Source organism: Hevea brasiliensis, chromosome 4, assembly GCF_030052815.1.
Source record: "Hevea brasiliensis isolate MT/VB/25A 57/8 chromosome 4, ASM3005281v1, whole genome shotgun sequence".
In the NCBI taxonomy this organism is placed as follows: domain Eukaryota; kingdom Viridiplantae; phylum Streptophyta; class Magnoliopsida; order Malpighiales; family Euphorbiaceae; genus Hevea; species Hevea brasiliensis.
Window position 1 is genome coordinate 15,958,820 of NC_079496.1, and position 12,451 is coordinate 15,971,270.

At 33.1% G+C, this 12,451-nt stretch overlaps 3 protein-coding genes and 1 non-coding gene across 4 annotated transcripts; 3 read left to right on the top strand and 1 right to left on the bottom strand.

Annotated features, from left to right (window-relative positions):
• The first annotated feature begins 926 nt into the window (after positions 1–926).
• On the top strand, positions 927–4,722 carry LOC110638502 (vesicle-associated protein 4-1). Its single transcript, XM_021789081.2, has 7 exons — positions 927–1,467; positions 1,767–1,837; positions 2,394–2,475; positions 2,633–2,751; positions 3,959–4,036; positions 4,111–4,230; positions 4,324–4,722. The coding sequence occupies exons 1-7, from the start codon at positions 1,194–1,196 to the stop codon at positions 4,405–4,407; spliced, it is 828 nt and encodes a 275-aa protein (XP_021644773.2). The 5' UTR covers positions 927–1,193; the 3' UTR covers positions 4,408–4,722.
• An 885-nt stretch (positions 4,723–5,607) lies between these two features.
• TRNAE-CUC (transfer RNA glutamic acid (anticodon CUC)) lies at positions 5,608–5,680 on the top strand. The gene has a single exon. It is a non-coding gene; the product is annotated as a tRNA-Glu (tRNA).
• A 1,006-nt stretch (positions 5,681–6,686) lies between these two features.
• On the bottom strand, positions 6,687–8,637 carry LOC110638467 (uncharacterized). The gene is made up of 2 exons (XM_021789028.2): positions 7,741–8,637; positions 6,687–7,440 (listed from the first exon to the last, which is right to left on the bottom strand). Exons 1-2 carry the CDS (start codon positions 8,212–8,214, stop codon positions 7,081–7,083), a joined length of 834 nt encoding a protein of 277 aa, XP_021644720.2. The 5' UTR covers positions 8,215–8,637; the 3' UTR covers positions 6,687–7,080.
• A 2,691-nt stretch (positions 8,638–11,328) lies between these two features.
• Positions 11,329–11,890, top strand: LOC110638490 (uncharacterized; the record flags this gene model as incomplete). The annotated part of the gene is made up of 2 exons (XM_021789072.2): positions 11,329–11,478; positions 11,591–11,890. Coding segments are annotated over 2 exons (351 nt in total), but the record flags the coding sequence as incomplete, so codon positions are not given.
• Between the last annotated feature and the right edge of the window lie 561 nt (positions 11,891–12,451).

Here is a 12,451-nt window from a genome sequence, read left to right on the forward strand (position 1 = left end):
AATAATAAAATAAATTATATAATATATATCCTTATTAGTCATTTCACATATCAATAGTAACAATTAAATATAATTTTACTAAATACTTAATATAAAATAGCTATCATCAGCTATCAATTATCGACTATCAACTAATAATAATAGCTATCAGCTAACAATTATCATTTATATCTAATTATTAAACTAAATAGACCCTAAGATCATCCGGACATTGTACTATTAATTAACCATGAAAGGAATGTAATTATTCACCTAATTAATACCAACTGTCCAACTAACCTTCACCAACACCAACAGCAACAAATCTAGCCGACAAGCGTAATGCCTTCCTTTAACTAGAAATTATAGAGTAGTACTACAATGATTTTATATCAATATTTAATGTGAAATTACTCATTCTATACATTTTTATCTGTACAATATATAATTATATTGTAATCAATAATTTACTAATTTCCTAATGAAAAAAGCTTAGATTAATTAAATAATTAGTAAAATAAATTAAAACATTATTAGTCTATTACAAAAATTTAAATTCATAATTAAATATTTATAACATATGCATAACTAATAGATTTGAGTACATTAATTTAAAATTGAATTTTATACAATATATCCTGACATTATAGTGAAAAAATTTGTATTTTTCTTAATTTAAAGTAAAGAAAATTAAGTAAAAATTCAAATATTACTAAATTACGGTAATAATATTTTTTATTATTTATAATTTTTTTTAAACACCATTTCATATAAATTATTCTTTATAAAATAACAGAAATAGCAGTCCACCGAAAAAAAAAAAAAAGAAAAACAGAAATAGCATACAAATTCTTCTCCGTTGACCCTCGCCTAATTATTGTCCTCTTCATTTAAGTCCACCCCTGCACCTTCGTTTTTTTTACGCTTCTCTTCCTTTGAAAAACCACCCCTATGCGCGGACTCCAACCCGAACTCAAATCCAATTTAAATAACCATTTCAAACCCGACACCCGTGTTTCAATAAAACTCGTGAGATAGACGACACTTTCCCTTTACCTAAAAACAACCTAATCCACGCTTTTCCACCACTTTCCATATCCAACTGCCGAGTACATATACTTCTTTCTTTTTGTCTAACAAATTTATTGTTTTTTCCTACGGGAGATAGAGGGAGAGTGGAACAGTCACCGGCGAATTTTAGTACGGTGACGTTGATGGCGGTTGCCGAACGGCGAAATCCTCACAGCGATAAGAAGATGTTTAGTCTTTGTCCTTTTTGGCAGAGCGGAACAACGAACTCCTCGTCTTCCTCTTCCACGCATAATCTCAACCATACTCATGACGGTAACAGCAATAACCGACACCTGGAGGTTAAGAATAGCTCCAAATCTTCATCGTCTTCGACGACGGTATCGACTGTTGCCAGATCTCTTCTCCCTGCTTGGCGTAGACTCCGTCTCGACCCCGCCAAAAAACTATACTTTCCGTGTGCGTGTAATCGTTCTTTTTTTGTTTGAATTTGCGTTGACTTTTTTTTTCGTCAACTCGAATTATTATTCATTTTAATTTTGTCAAATATGAACTAATTAAATGAATTTTCATTTTGTTTTAATTTTTTTAATTTTTTTACTCTTTTATATTGTACTATAACCTTTTTGGAAGTTATTACTTTTTTTTTTTACCTCATTTTTTAAGTCAATCTTGTTTAACCTTTTTTTTTTCTTATTTTATTTTATTGTTATTGTCTTTTCTGACTGGAGTTTATTTTGCGCTGGTTGGTGTTGCAGATGAACCAGGAAAACAGGTGAGGAGTGCAATCAGGTTGAAAAACACTAGCAGGTCCCATGTAGCTTTCAAGGTACGTCTTATAGTGGAATAATTATATTTACTTATACAGTTTTTGCTAAGGCAAGATAAGCCATTGTGTGTTGCATTACATAATTCACATTACATCATTTTGTTCTTATCTGATTATGGATGCTGTAAATAATGTGTATGGTGGAGGGGCCTTTTTATACATATATAGTTTTTGAGGGTGTGTCTTTTTATATCTAATAATTGAGTAAAAAATGAAATTAATTAATTAGGTCTTTTCTTTTGTTTTCCCATTTTTATTTTCTTTGGCTTGGTGACCTTGGAAATGAGTTCCCATTCCCCACTCAGTTTTTGTTCTTTTTAACTTTTTCTTAGCGGTCAACACTCCTGTTCTTTTTCTCCATTTTCTTTTTCAATTTTTTTCCTTTGCTATAATATGATGTCTTGGCTCTTGATGATGGTTTGTTTCAAATATAATGTAGAGCTTAGACTTGTTCATGTCTCATGAAATATTTAAACTCCTGAATGTACATTTGTTCATATTATGGACGTTTGCATAACCACATTGATTTCTTACTTGTTTCTTTATCGTATTCCAGTTTCAAACTACTGCACCGAAGAGTTGTTTCATGCGTCCTCCAGGTGGCATCCTTGCTCCAGGAGAGAGCCTTATTGCAACTGGTAACATACCCATTCTTTTTTCCCTCTGGAACTTTTCATATTTTATTTGTAGGGAACTTGGCTTCTTATTCAGGTGGCGCATATGTAACTCTTAATCTCGTGTTTATATTCAGTGTGGAATTTATATTACATCTCTTTTTTATTTTGAATTGGGCAGTGTTCAAGTTTGTCGAGCAGCCAGAGAACAATGAGAAAGTAATAGACCAGAAGAGGAAGGCTAAGTTTAAGATCATGAGTTTGAAGGTTAAAGGAGGAATAGAATATGCACCTGAGTTGGTGAGTCTCGTAATATCTGCTATTTGTGTTCTTGTTTAGTCTTAAATTGTTTAACATTGCTGATGTATATGATAGTTACTGTTGTATTAGCTTCAATTATTTGGTTGTTTGAAATAAATTGTTTGGGAAAATCTTTAAGCCTTTGATTAGGTTAGTGTGGGATATATCTAATTTTAAATAGATCAAATTGCAAGTTCATTGCCTAATTTTCATTTTCACAATAAGATGCTTAATGAGTATGGGCAAATAACATTCTCACATCTCAACTTAGCCTTTCTCTGTAATTTTGTAGACATAATGAGTCTTAGCTATGAGCATTGGTAGTTCGAAAGAATGCTTGTCAAGAAGTAGGATTTTCTTGCTATTTGACTAGCATGTTGTATATGTACTGCTCAAGTTTTTGGATTATAATATTTGTAAACTATGTTTCAAAATCATTTGTAGCTGCATCCTTTGGGTTATCATAGAACCCCAAATATGAGCATATTGAAAAATGGATCATTTGTCAAGTTTTTAATTTTTTGTGGCTCAGCTACAGAAGCCTGTTCTGTACTTTTGCCCCTTTAATTTAGTTTAATTTCCTCATACAAAGTGTAACATATTTGTCTAGTGTAGTGATCAATGTGTTTTGTTGGCCTGTTTCCTAGCAGCTGAAGCTTTTGGAAATTAGGATGAATGGTAAACTAACAAGGTATCAGAGGTTGATTTGTCTAGGTTCTAGATTCTGCTCATAGCACCTTTTCTTTTGGTTAGAAACATTTGCTGGTCCCTTGTTTATAGTTTATGGCTCTACTTTCATCTTTTGAGTTGGACCTCTGTTTTGGATTTCATGAATCGAGAGAGGGTAGAAGGAAGAGTCTTGGTGCTTAATATTTATTGTTGGCCATGTCCTAACTGCTTAAGCTGTTCTGGATCAACAATTAGCTGGGAACTGGGATCAATGAACTGTTACGGCAATCGGAAATGTTATTATAAAAAGGAAAATCTTCTGAACATTTTTACGTGGGGCTGCCTTAGACCATTGAAATATTGTCATTCTATTATAGTTTTATGCACTTATTTCTTATTTTTGTGGACACCCAATTAATTACATGCTATTCCAGTTTCTTTCATTTTTCTTTTGTGTTTGCGGGATGCTGTATTTGTGACTAAAAAGTTTGTAACTTTGTATTATTAGATTAACCTGAATTGAATATTTCCCTTGCAGTTTGATGAACAGAAGGATCAGGTAACAGTTGAGCAAATATTGCGGGTTGTATTTTTGGATGCAGAGCATCCTAGTCCTGTAAGTAAATCTATATCTTTCAATTTTTTAATACTGGAAAAATACATTTCCGATAATGACTTTTTCCTTTCAAGGCATTGGAAAAATTGAAGCGTCAGTTAGCTGAAGCTGAGGCTGCTTTTGAAGATCGTAAGAAACCTCCACCTGACACTGGGCCTCGTGTTGTTGGGGAAGGTCTTGTAATTGATGAATGGGTATGTGTATTATTTGATTTCCCCTGAATGCTAAAATTTCTTATTTCTTTGTCATTGTAATTTTGTTTGCCATTTTTGATATCTGTTCTTTAGAAAGAGCGGAGAGAAAAGTACCTGGCTCGACAAAAGGTTGAAGCGATAGACTCAACACGAGGGGGGGGTTTACCCTCACTGTAACTGCTTCTGGCAGGTTAAAAATTTATGAGGTAGACCCCTCAGTTCATGGATTTATAGCGAGTGGAGGTGAAGATTTGGATGGCTTTCAGGTACCATGGGGATAAAAATTGTTTGATACAATATTTGCGGAACATCATGGACTTCACCCTTCTTTTAGATAATGTATTTTGTTTGTAAGGAAAATAAATCAATACCATCCGCTTTATGTTGTACATTTTAGAAATGGGGTGCTAGGTTTTGTATCAGCTTTTTAGCTCTGTGCATTGAAAGGTATACTTGATCAATAATACAGTTCATGGGTTTTCTTGATGCGTACTGGACCTCGTACATCTTTCTAATGTCATGAATTATCTCCCTATAGTCATTCTTATAAGGTATATCTATTCTCTTCTTGTATTTTGTACTGAATTTCTGAGGTTATCATTCATTCGCTGTTCTCTACAGATGTGGTTAGAAATATTTTTTAGTTGCATCCTCTGTCAATACTCTTTTGCTTTCTATATGCTACGATTTTCTCTAGCAGTTGTAGTTGGTGGTGTTAGGCACCTAGATGAACCTGTCATTGCAAGATGATGTCTTCTTATCTTTTACAAGTATCTCTTTTATCTGAGCTGCACATATAACTAATGCCCTAATGTTACCCCTGTTGGGTATTCTGAATTCGTTATTGAGCTGTTTTCTAATCCCAATTAGGAATTACCATTCATGTCTCCTGCTCCATTGTAAGAGTGAGATAGAGAAATACTGTGGGGCCAATAACTCAAATTCAAATTTTACTTCTTAATAAGAAAATTCATTACATATATGGCAAGGGAGAGTTTCAAAGTTGGGGAAAGTTGAATAGAAGTTTCGAAATCTAGAAGCGAAGAGTAAAGCCATTTTAAATATTGTAAAAAATAAAAATATAACAGACCTAAATTTGTTAATCTGTAATCCCAACGTGATAGAATGTTCGATGGATAAGTTCTATAGGCACTTCCTCTAGCTCCATTCATCTTCCACCAGTGCAATTTGATTGGACCCGACAAAGATTTTGTTAAAAGATTTACTTGCACACGGTTTTAATTTATTCTAGGGTATTTGTTCTACAATTTCCTGCGTGTATACTGTGGCCATCATAGCTCTTTAAAAGGTCCACGTGGAAAATTAGCATGTCGGCTACTGTTTAACTATATTAGTTTTTCCTTGCATTCTCAACAATCCGTTGTAGTCTAGTCGGTTAGGATATTCGGCTCTCACCCGAAAGACCCGGGTTCAATTCCCGGCAACGGAATATTTAATATTTTGAATTTTAATATTGTCCCAAATCTACAAACCACCTTTTAATTAGAAAGACCCACCGTATATTTAACGAGGACAAAGGCAAGATGGGATGGCAAATGCTGGTTATTGTCCATGTGCGCTGCACACCATTTATTCCTCATCCAACTAGACATGAGATGTGACCTCGAAGAGAAACCTTGGGCCACTCTTCTTGGTGGGTTCCAATAATTTTCTTTGGCTGCATGCCACTCTTCAGGCCAACTTGGCTATTTTCTTTGTCTATAAATTTCATTGCTCCTCTCAAGAAACATAAGCCACTCTCAAGTCTCAACCCCCATCTTCTCTGTTTAAGTTGATAACGGGGCTTACCAGTAAGGCTTGTTTTATTTTTACCCTAGGAGCCGGATTTTGCCTCAGAGATTATATGATCTCACCCAAATCTTCTCATCTTCTGCATAAGACTGCAATTGGGTCATCAACAATGCAAGTTAAACTCCTCACAAATTCTTTTGATGCAACAGAGAATTGTGATACACTCCTCACAAGTTCTTTTGATGCAACAAAGAATTGTGGTAAAAACCATGATATAGAAAAAGGTTTGAGGATGGTATTCTACTTGAGTTGTTGGGGCCCCAGTTGATGAGCTGACCCAAATTCAGATGGAAAATGCTTAAAGACCAGCTAAGGAAGATTTCCCTATGTTTATTAAAGCTCTGTAAGAGCACACAGGCACATCCCACAGGCTCTCTCTGTAAAGACATACTAATCTTCCCAATGCTTTTGTGGAAGCTGAATAAAAAAATTGGATTTACTGCAAATTTAGCATCTGACATTTTGTAGTGTGGAATATATTCTGCTTAATTAATCTGTTGACGTTGTATCTTTACCGATTCAAAGGCTAGGCTGAGCTTGAAACATATGATAGCATCATGAAATCGAAACACTGAATTTTCATTATCAAGATCCTTATAATTACCCAGAACAAAGCAAAAGAAAACCAGAAAATGTTCCCAAACTTCCATTACCATTTCATATATGCATTGCTCGTCATTCTTGTGACACTCAGTACATGATCTTAACTACATCAAAAGTGATTAGATCATATTAAAAATTACTGATGCAGTCAACTCTATCCAATCTCTTCTCCCCCAAACCATATTAAGGAGATATAAATTAAGAAAAGTGAAAATCCGCACCTGTGAAGAAATTCATGTAACGGAAGTATAAAATGTCTCTCTACATGTCCTACCATATAACCAATAAGAAAGAAAATATTAAAAAATACCCATAAATAAAGGAAATGAAAGAAAAATTGGAAATTGATATCTAACACATTCCTGTACGTAGGGACTAAGATTGAAGGCAGAATATATTTAATTCTTCACGGAATGAATGAATGAATCTGAATGCTCATAGGTTATCTGGCAACTGAAAGCTCTGTGAACCAAAAATTTGATGGGAATTGTCTTGAACAAAAACAGTAATACCACATTTGCTGCTATTGAAGCCTTCCCAAAGGGAAAAATTAACAGTTCCTGAAACTGTCTTCTTGGCAGAGATGTCCTTGACAGTGCAGAGCTTTTCAAGCCTTCGAACCACATAGTCATTAGACAAGACACGCCCTTTGTTCTCCCCATGAGGGCAATTGGTCACCAATCCACTCTCATAGAGAGCCACCATTATATTGGCACCTTTGCTGTCAACTTTAGTCCTTAAAGCTCCTGATAAACTGACTTGCAAGGATTCTGACGTTGGCCTCTGGAAGGTTGCCTGTTAAAACAAACTTGCTAATTGTCAACAAATTTTTCTCAAAGAAATGGGTGGCAAGTCCCTATCCTAGCTTTGTAAATTTGTAATTAAGCAATTGAGAATTAAACAGGCTTTTATTTTCAACGAAAAGGTGACCTTTCTACCTACAATCAAACATCTCCAATTAGGGTCTGAATTTTCCAAATTCTCTATTTGGCTGCCATCGTACAGTTATGAAGTGGGTAGTTATAATGATATACAGGTGATGCTTTCCTATCTAAATCCCTGATTTGGGTGAAGAGGATACATATATAGGCTAACCTGAAAGGTGGGTGAAGGAAATTTGGGTGCACTCATGATGGAAGATAAAAGAGCCTCCTCTTCATTGGCCACACACTGAGTCCTACCCTGGATAACAACCTGAGGTGTAAACATAGTGTCAAGCTTCAAAGCCTCAACGTAAGCCTTTTGCCTAACAGTCCATTGGCTAGAGCCATAAGGGTCCTTCCACCCCATATAGTCCCAATAATCTACGTGAAATGCCAACACTATCACTGGCGCTTCCAGGGCAAAGTCTCCTCTCCCTAGCCTTGACACCAACAACTCACCCTCCGGCGACGTCGCACACCCCTGTGATGAGAATAACTCCACCATAATTGCACCGGCACGTCGCTGATCCTCCATTGAAGCATCCACTGTCACGTTGATTTTCTCCTTTCCATGCACTTCATTCCCGGAGGATGAAGAGGCGTCGTTGCACTTGCCAAAGCAGGTGAAGAGACGACGCGGCGCCATTCTGCTGCGTCAGAACCCCGTCTCGCCGCCTCAACAAAAAGGAAAAAAAAAAAAGATTAATCACCAATCACAGGGGAAGGAAGAGAAATGGTAGAGAATTAAATCAAGAAAAATGGAGAAAGACGATAAATGGATCAGAAGAGAAACATGAACGTATGTAAATGAATGAAAGAAAGGGTACGTAGTCGACGGTGGAGAGAAAATAAAGGCCAAAGGCGGAGTGATTTTTTGGTTTTGAATATTTCTGTTGTTTGTGATGTATTTCTATGTTTAGGTTAATTCTTGATTTTTAGTCAAGAAGAAGAAGAAGAAAACAGGAGGACAGGTGGGTGAGACGTTGGTGTTCGTGAGTGAGAGTAGTTGGCATCTGCATTTTAATTACTTTTAGCTGGAATAGATTGATCAACTAAGTGATTTTCGATCAGTTTGCTTTCTTTCGCAAGAATCTAATCTTAATATCTATGTTACAGGTGAACAAATTTTTCACTACTGTGGTTGGCAACAACTTTTTGCTATTTATATTTGTTTTCTGTAAGCTAAACAAAAATGGAAATGTAGTAAATGGCTAAATGCACGCTTAAGATTTTTTTTTAGCTAGACTTGATTGGGTCCATCATGAGCTCTTGGAGCTATAGGAGTGAGCATTATTCGGTTTGAACTTAATCAAACCACCTTAATTTGGTAATTCAGTTTGGTCTTTGAGATAATTCAATTTGATTCAATTTTACATTTTAAGAATTTCGGTTATTTCAGTTCAATTTGGTTTTGAAGAGAAAAAAATGATTGAACCGAATTATTTTATTGATTTTTAAATTAATTTATTTATAGAAAATTTATGAATTATATATATATATAAATTATTTAATTTCATTGATTAATAGTTATTAAGTTCAAATCAATGTCAAAATTATATCAAATAACTTTAAAATCAAGTCTAAATTAAAAAATCTATCAAAACTAAAAAACTGAACGGTTTAAACCTAATCGAACCAAAATAGAATCATTCAGTTTGATTTTTTTATTTATTTTGATTCGGCTCGATTTTTAAAATATAGTAATTCGGTTTTAATGATTTAGTTCAATTCAATTTGAACCGAATACACAATCCTACTTGGACCCATGATAAACCCAAATTAAGCAAAAATTTCTCTAATGTTAAAATTGAATATGGACTTTATCTATTTATTATTATGGCAAATTCTTATCTAAACGATCTAGTTCATCGTAAATTTATGACATAAATATGTAAATTATATATATTCAAGACGTGAATTTCATCATAAATCTTATATCTTATGTTTATAATAGACCGACAAAAAAAATCTTATTATTGCTTGTTACATTTGTCAGATTTAGTTTTACCAAAGTTTTTAAAATTTTCAGGATAAAAAATTTATTATTATGTTTTAATAAAAAAGTTTGATATATTAAAATTTGAATAAATTATAAATTAGTACTTAAAATATGTTAAAAATCAGAGGTCGGGGCATAAAGTTAGCCCGAAGGGACCATGGCCAAAAAAAAAGTCTTTTTTTTTTTTAAATTTTTCATAATTTATTCATAATTAAAATATAGAATATAGTTTAAAATTATAAATTGACCCCTCAAATTAGTAAATTTAATATTCTATTAATTTAGCAATAACTTTACCGCAAGTTAAAATTTTTATAAATTTTTCTTGAAATTATTCTTAATTAATAAAGATAATTAGAAAATTAAAATTTTTTTATAAATAAAGAAAATTAGAGAGTTAAATTTCTATTAATAAAGCAAATTAAAAATTTAGAGCAATAATAATAAATTATAAGAGACAATAAATTATTTTATTTTAATTTTTTAAAATCAATTATTATTCATCATAACGATATATGAAGATGGCTCCTCCAAAGTTAGAGGTATAATTCAACTAAAGTAGTAGTGTTGATCAAATCATATTATGTATTCTGGTATGAATTCTGAGTCAAAACTCCAACATGAATGAATCATGCTTCTTAACATTAGGAGAATTTATAGTCTTTGGAATAATCTCCCTGTTTCTAGTTAGTCTTTAAAAGTTCTATTGAATTTTTATTGGTGATAAAATTTTCAGTGATGATCATAATTAATTACTAATTCAAAAAATTGACTTTAAGCGATAAATTTTAATTCATTGTTAATATCTTCATTGCTAAAATATTAGCGATGGATTAGTAAAATATCAATGATAAATTAGTGAAATATTAATGATGAATTAGCAATAAATCTGTTACTATTCATCTTTAATCAATATTACTTGTGATGAAATTTAACTCGTTGCTAAAACCAACCATCTCTATTTCTTATATTTTCTTGTAATGTATGTATGTATATGTATATTTAGCTTATTGCCTATATCAGGATATATTACTAAAAAATGGTGAATGATTCTACAAAATATGATAAATTCTATTATAAAATATATATTTTTTATTTTTAATTAATTGAGTGTATAAATTTTATATATCTGTTAGAATTTTTCTATAAATTCCCCTCCTGTTGGCATTTTCTTGAGGTCACATTTCACATACCAATATAATACAAACCCCAATGCGAGCATGCATGAGCTTTGTGGATCCGTCATCCCTACTGAACTGGACCACACCAGAACTACCCAAGATATAACCGGTCGACTCATGGCGAAATCCTATTGACAAACCACCAATTACGAACCACGCGTCAAAGATAAAAAGGGGGAGGGGGCCAAAAATCTTCGTAACTCGGCCTGAAATTGGCTTAGTATCACGTGCTGCACAAGGTAATAATAGTGGCATATTTGGGCCATTTGCTTACAGAAGGGTCCACTGCGCCTCTGATGCATCAGTATGAGTATCAAATGCTCCAATGGCATAATTCCATACCATTACTTATTGACCACAAAGAGATAGAACCCTGTACGTGGCTGACCCACCAGCACCAGCTCTTATATTTCCTAACTTGGTATAAATTTCAGTAATGGCTGCACCACTTCATCCACAAGAATTGTAACTAAGCCCAGCATCCAAATTTATACCCCAGTTTGCTTTGGTTCTTGAATTATTGCTCGGCCACCAACACATTTTCAGCGATGGCTCTCAAAAATTTCTTTCAAGAAGTTAAATCTCATTAGCCTTGCTAGAAGGCAAGGCAGTTGTCGGTGAGACTGATATGCTTCAAACCATGCAACAAGATGCTCTGGATCTTGGAGCCAAAGCCCTTGATTTCTTTGATGTCACAGAGGCTACTGAGATTGCTTGTTTCATTAAGAAGGTAAAATTTTAACCCCCTACCAATTAATTAGGCTATGTTCAGTTCTAATAATAATAAGATTTATTTATTTTTTTAATGGAAATTGCTGAATTTTTCGTTGTTTTTGAGGCAGCAGTTTGATACGACATATGGACCTGGATGGCAATGCATTGTAGGAACAGATTTTGGGTCTTTTGTAACCTACTGCTGTGGATGTTTTATTTATTTTCAGATTGAAAGCCTCGCAATTTTGCTTTTCAGGGGCTGTGCTGCTCCTGAACCTAAGGCTAACCAATTTACGGAATTAGAGACCTTGGATACTGTGACAGTGTAACGTTTGTTTCCTTGGCAATCCAATATTATTCTGCTTTCCTTGTAACTGGTTCTTGTAGTTTAGAAAACGGAAATGGAAATTAAAAGAAAAATTCCTTCATTTTCAATTTTTTTATCATTAGTAATCTTAATTTGCCTTGAATATACAGTCAAGGTGATTGTCATATTCCTTTGTAATAGTAGAAAACAAAGCTTTTTTGGCCGAGGTTGAAAAAGAAATGTCTGCAAATGAAACACATCATCGCTTCTATACCACAAATTTTGATGTATGACCATAAGATATACTGGCGAAGAAGTCATTATCATATCATTTCACAATTAATTTTTCTAATTATAATTTCATTATTATTTGTTTGCAATATAAAATTTTATAAGAATTTGATTCAGTTGATTTCCTTTTGGTCAACTTGGAATAAAAAAATTCATTTTTTTTAATTTAAAAATGTTCATTTAAAAATAAAAATTAAGTATAATAATATGAGAATTCAATTAATTTTTTTTTATAAATAATTTATTTCAAACGAAACCTATATAAAATTTTTAAAGATAAAAAATTGAAATTGAGAGATTATAGAAATTTTAATTTTTGGGTGAAAAAAAGTTTTTTTTTTTTTAATTTCAACATAGATATGATTTTGTCTTATTAAATTATAATATAATT

Coding starts and splice junctions, on each gene's coding strand:
- LOC110638502 (XM_021789081.2), top strand. CDS start 1,194: ATGGCGGTTGCCGAACGGCGAAATCCTCACAGCGATAAGAAGATGTTT. Junction 2,752..3,958: donor TAGAATATGCACCTGAGTTG/GTGAGTCTCGTA, acceptor TTTCCCTTGCAG/TTTGATGAACAGAAGGATCA. Junction 4,037..4,110: donor ATGCAGAGCATCCTAGTCCT/GTAAGTAAATCT, acceptor TTTCCTTTCAAG/GCATTGGAAAAATTGAAGCG.
- LOC110638467 (XM_021789028.2), bottom strand. CDS start 8,214: ATGGCGCCGCGTCGTCTCTTCACCTGCTTTGGCAAGTGCAACGACGCC. Junction 7,441..7,740: donor TTCCTTCACCCACCTTTCAG/GTTAGCCTATAT, acceptor TTGTTTTAACAG/GCAACCTTCCAGAGGCCAAC.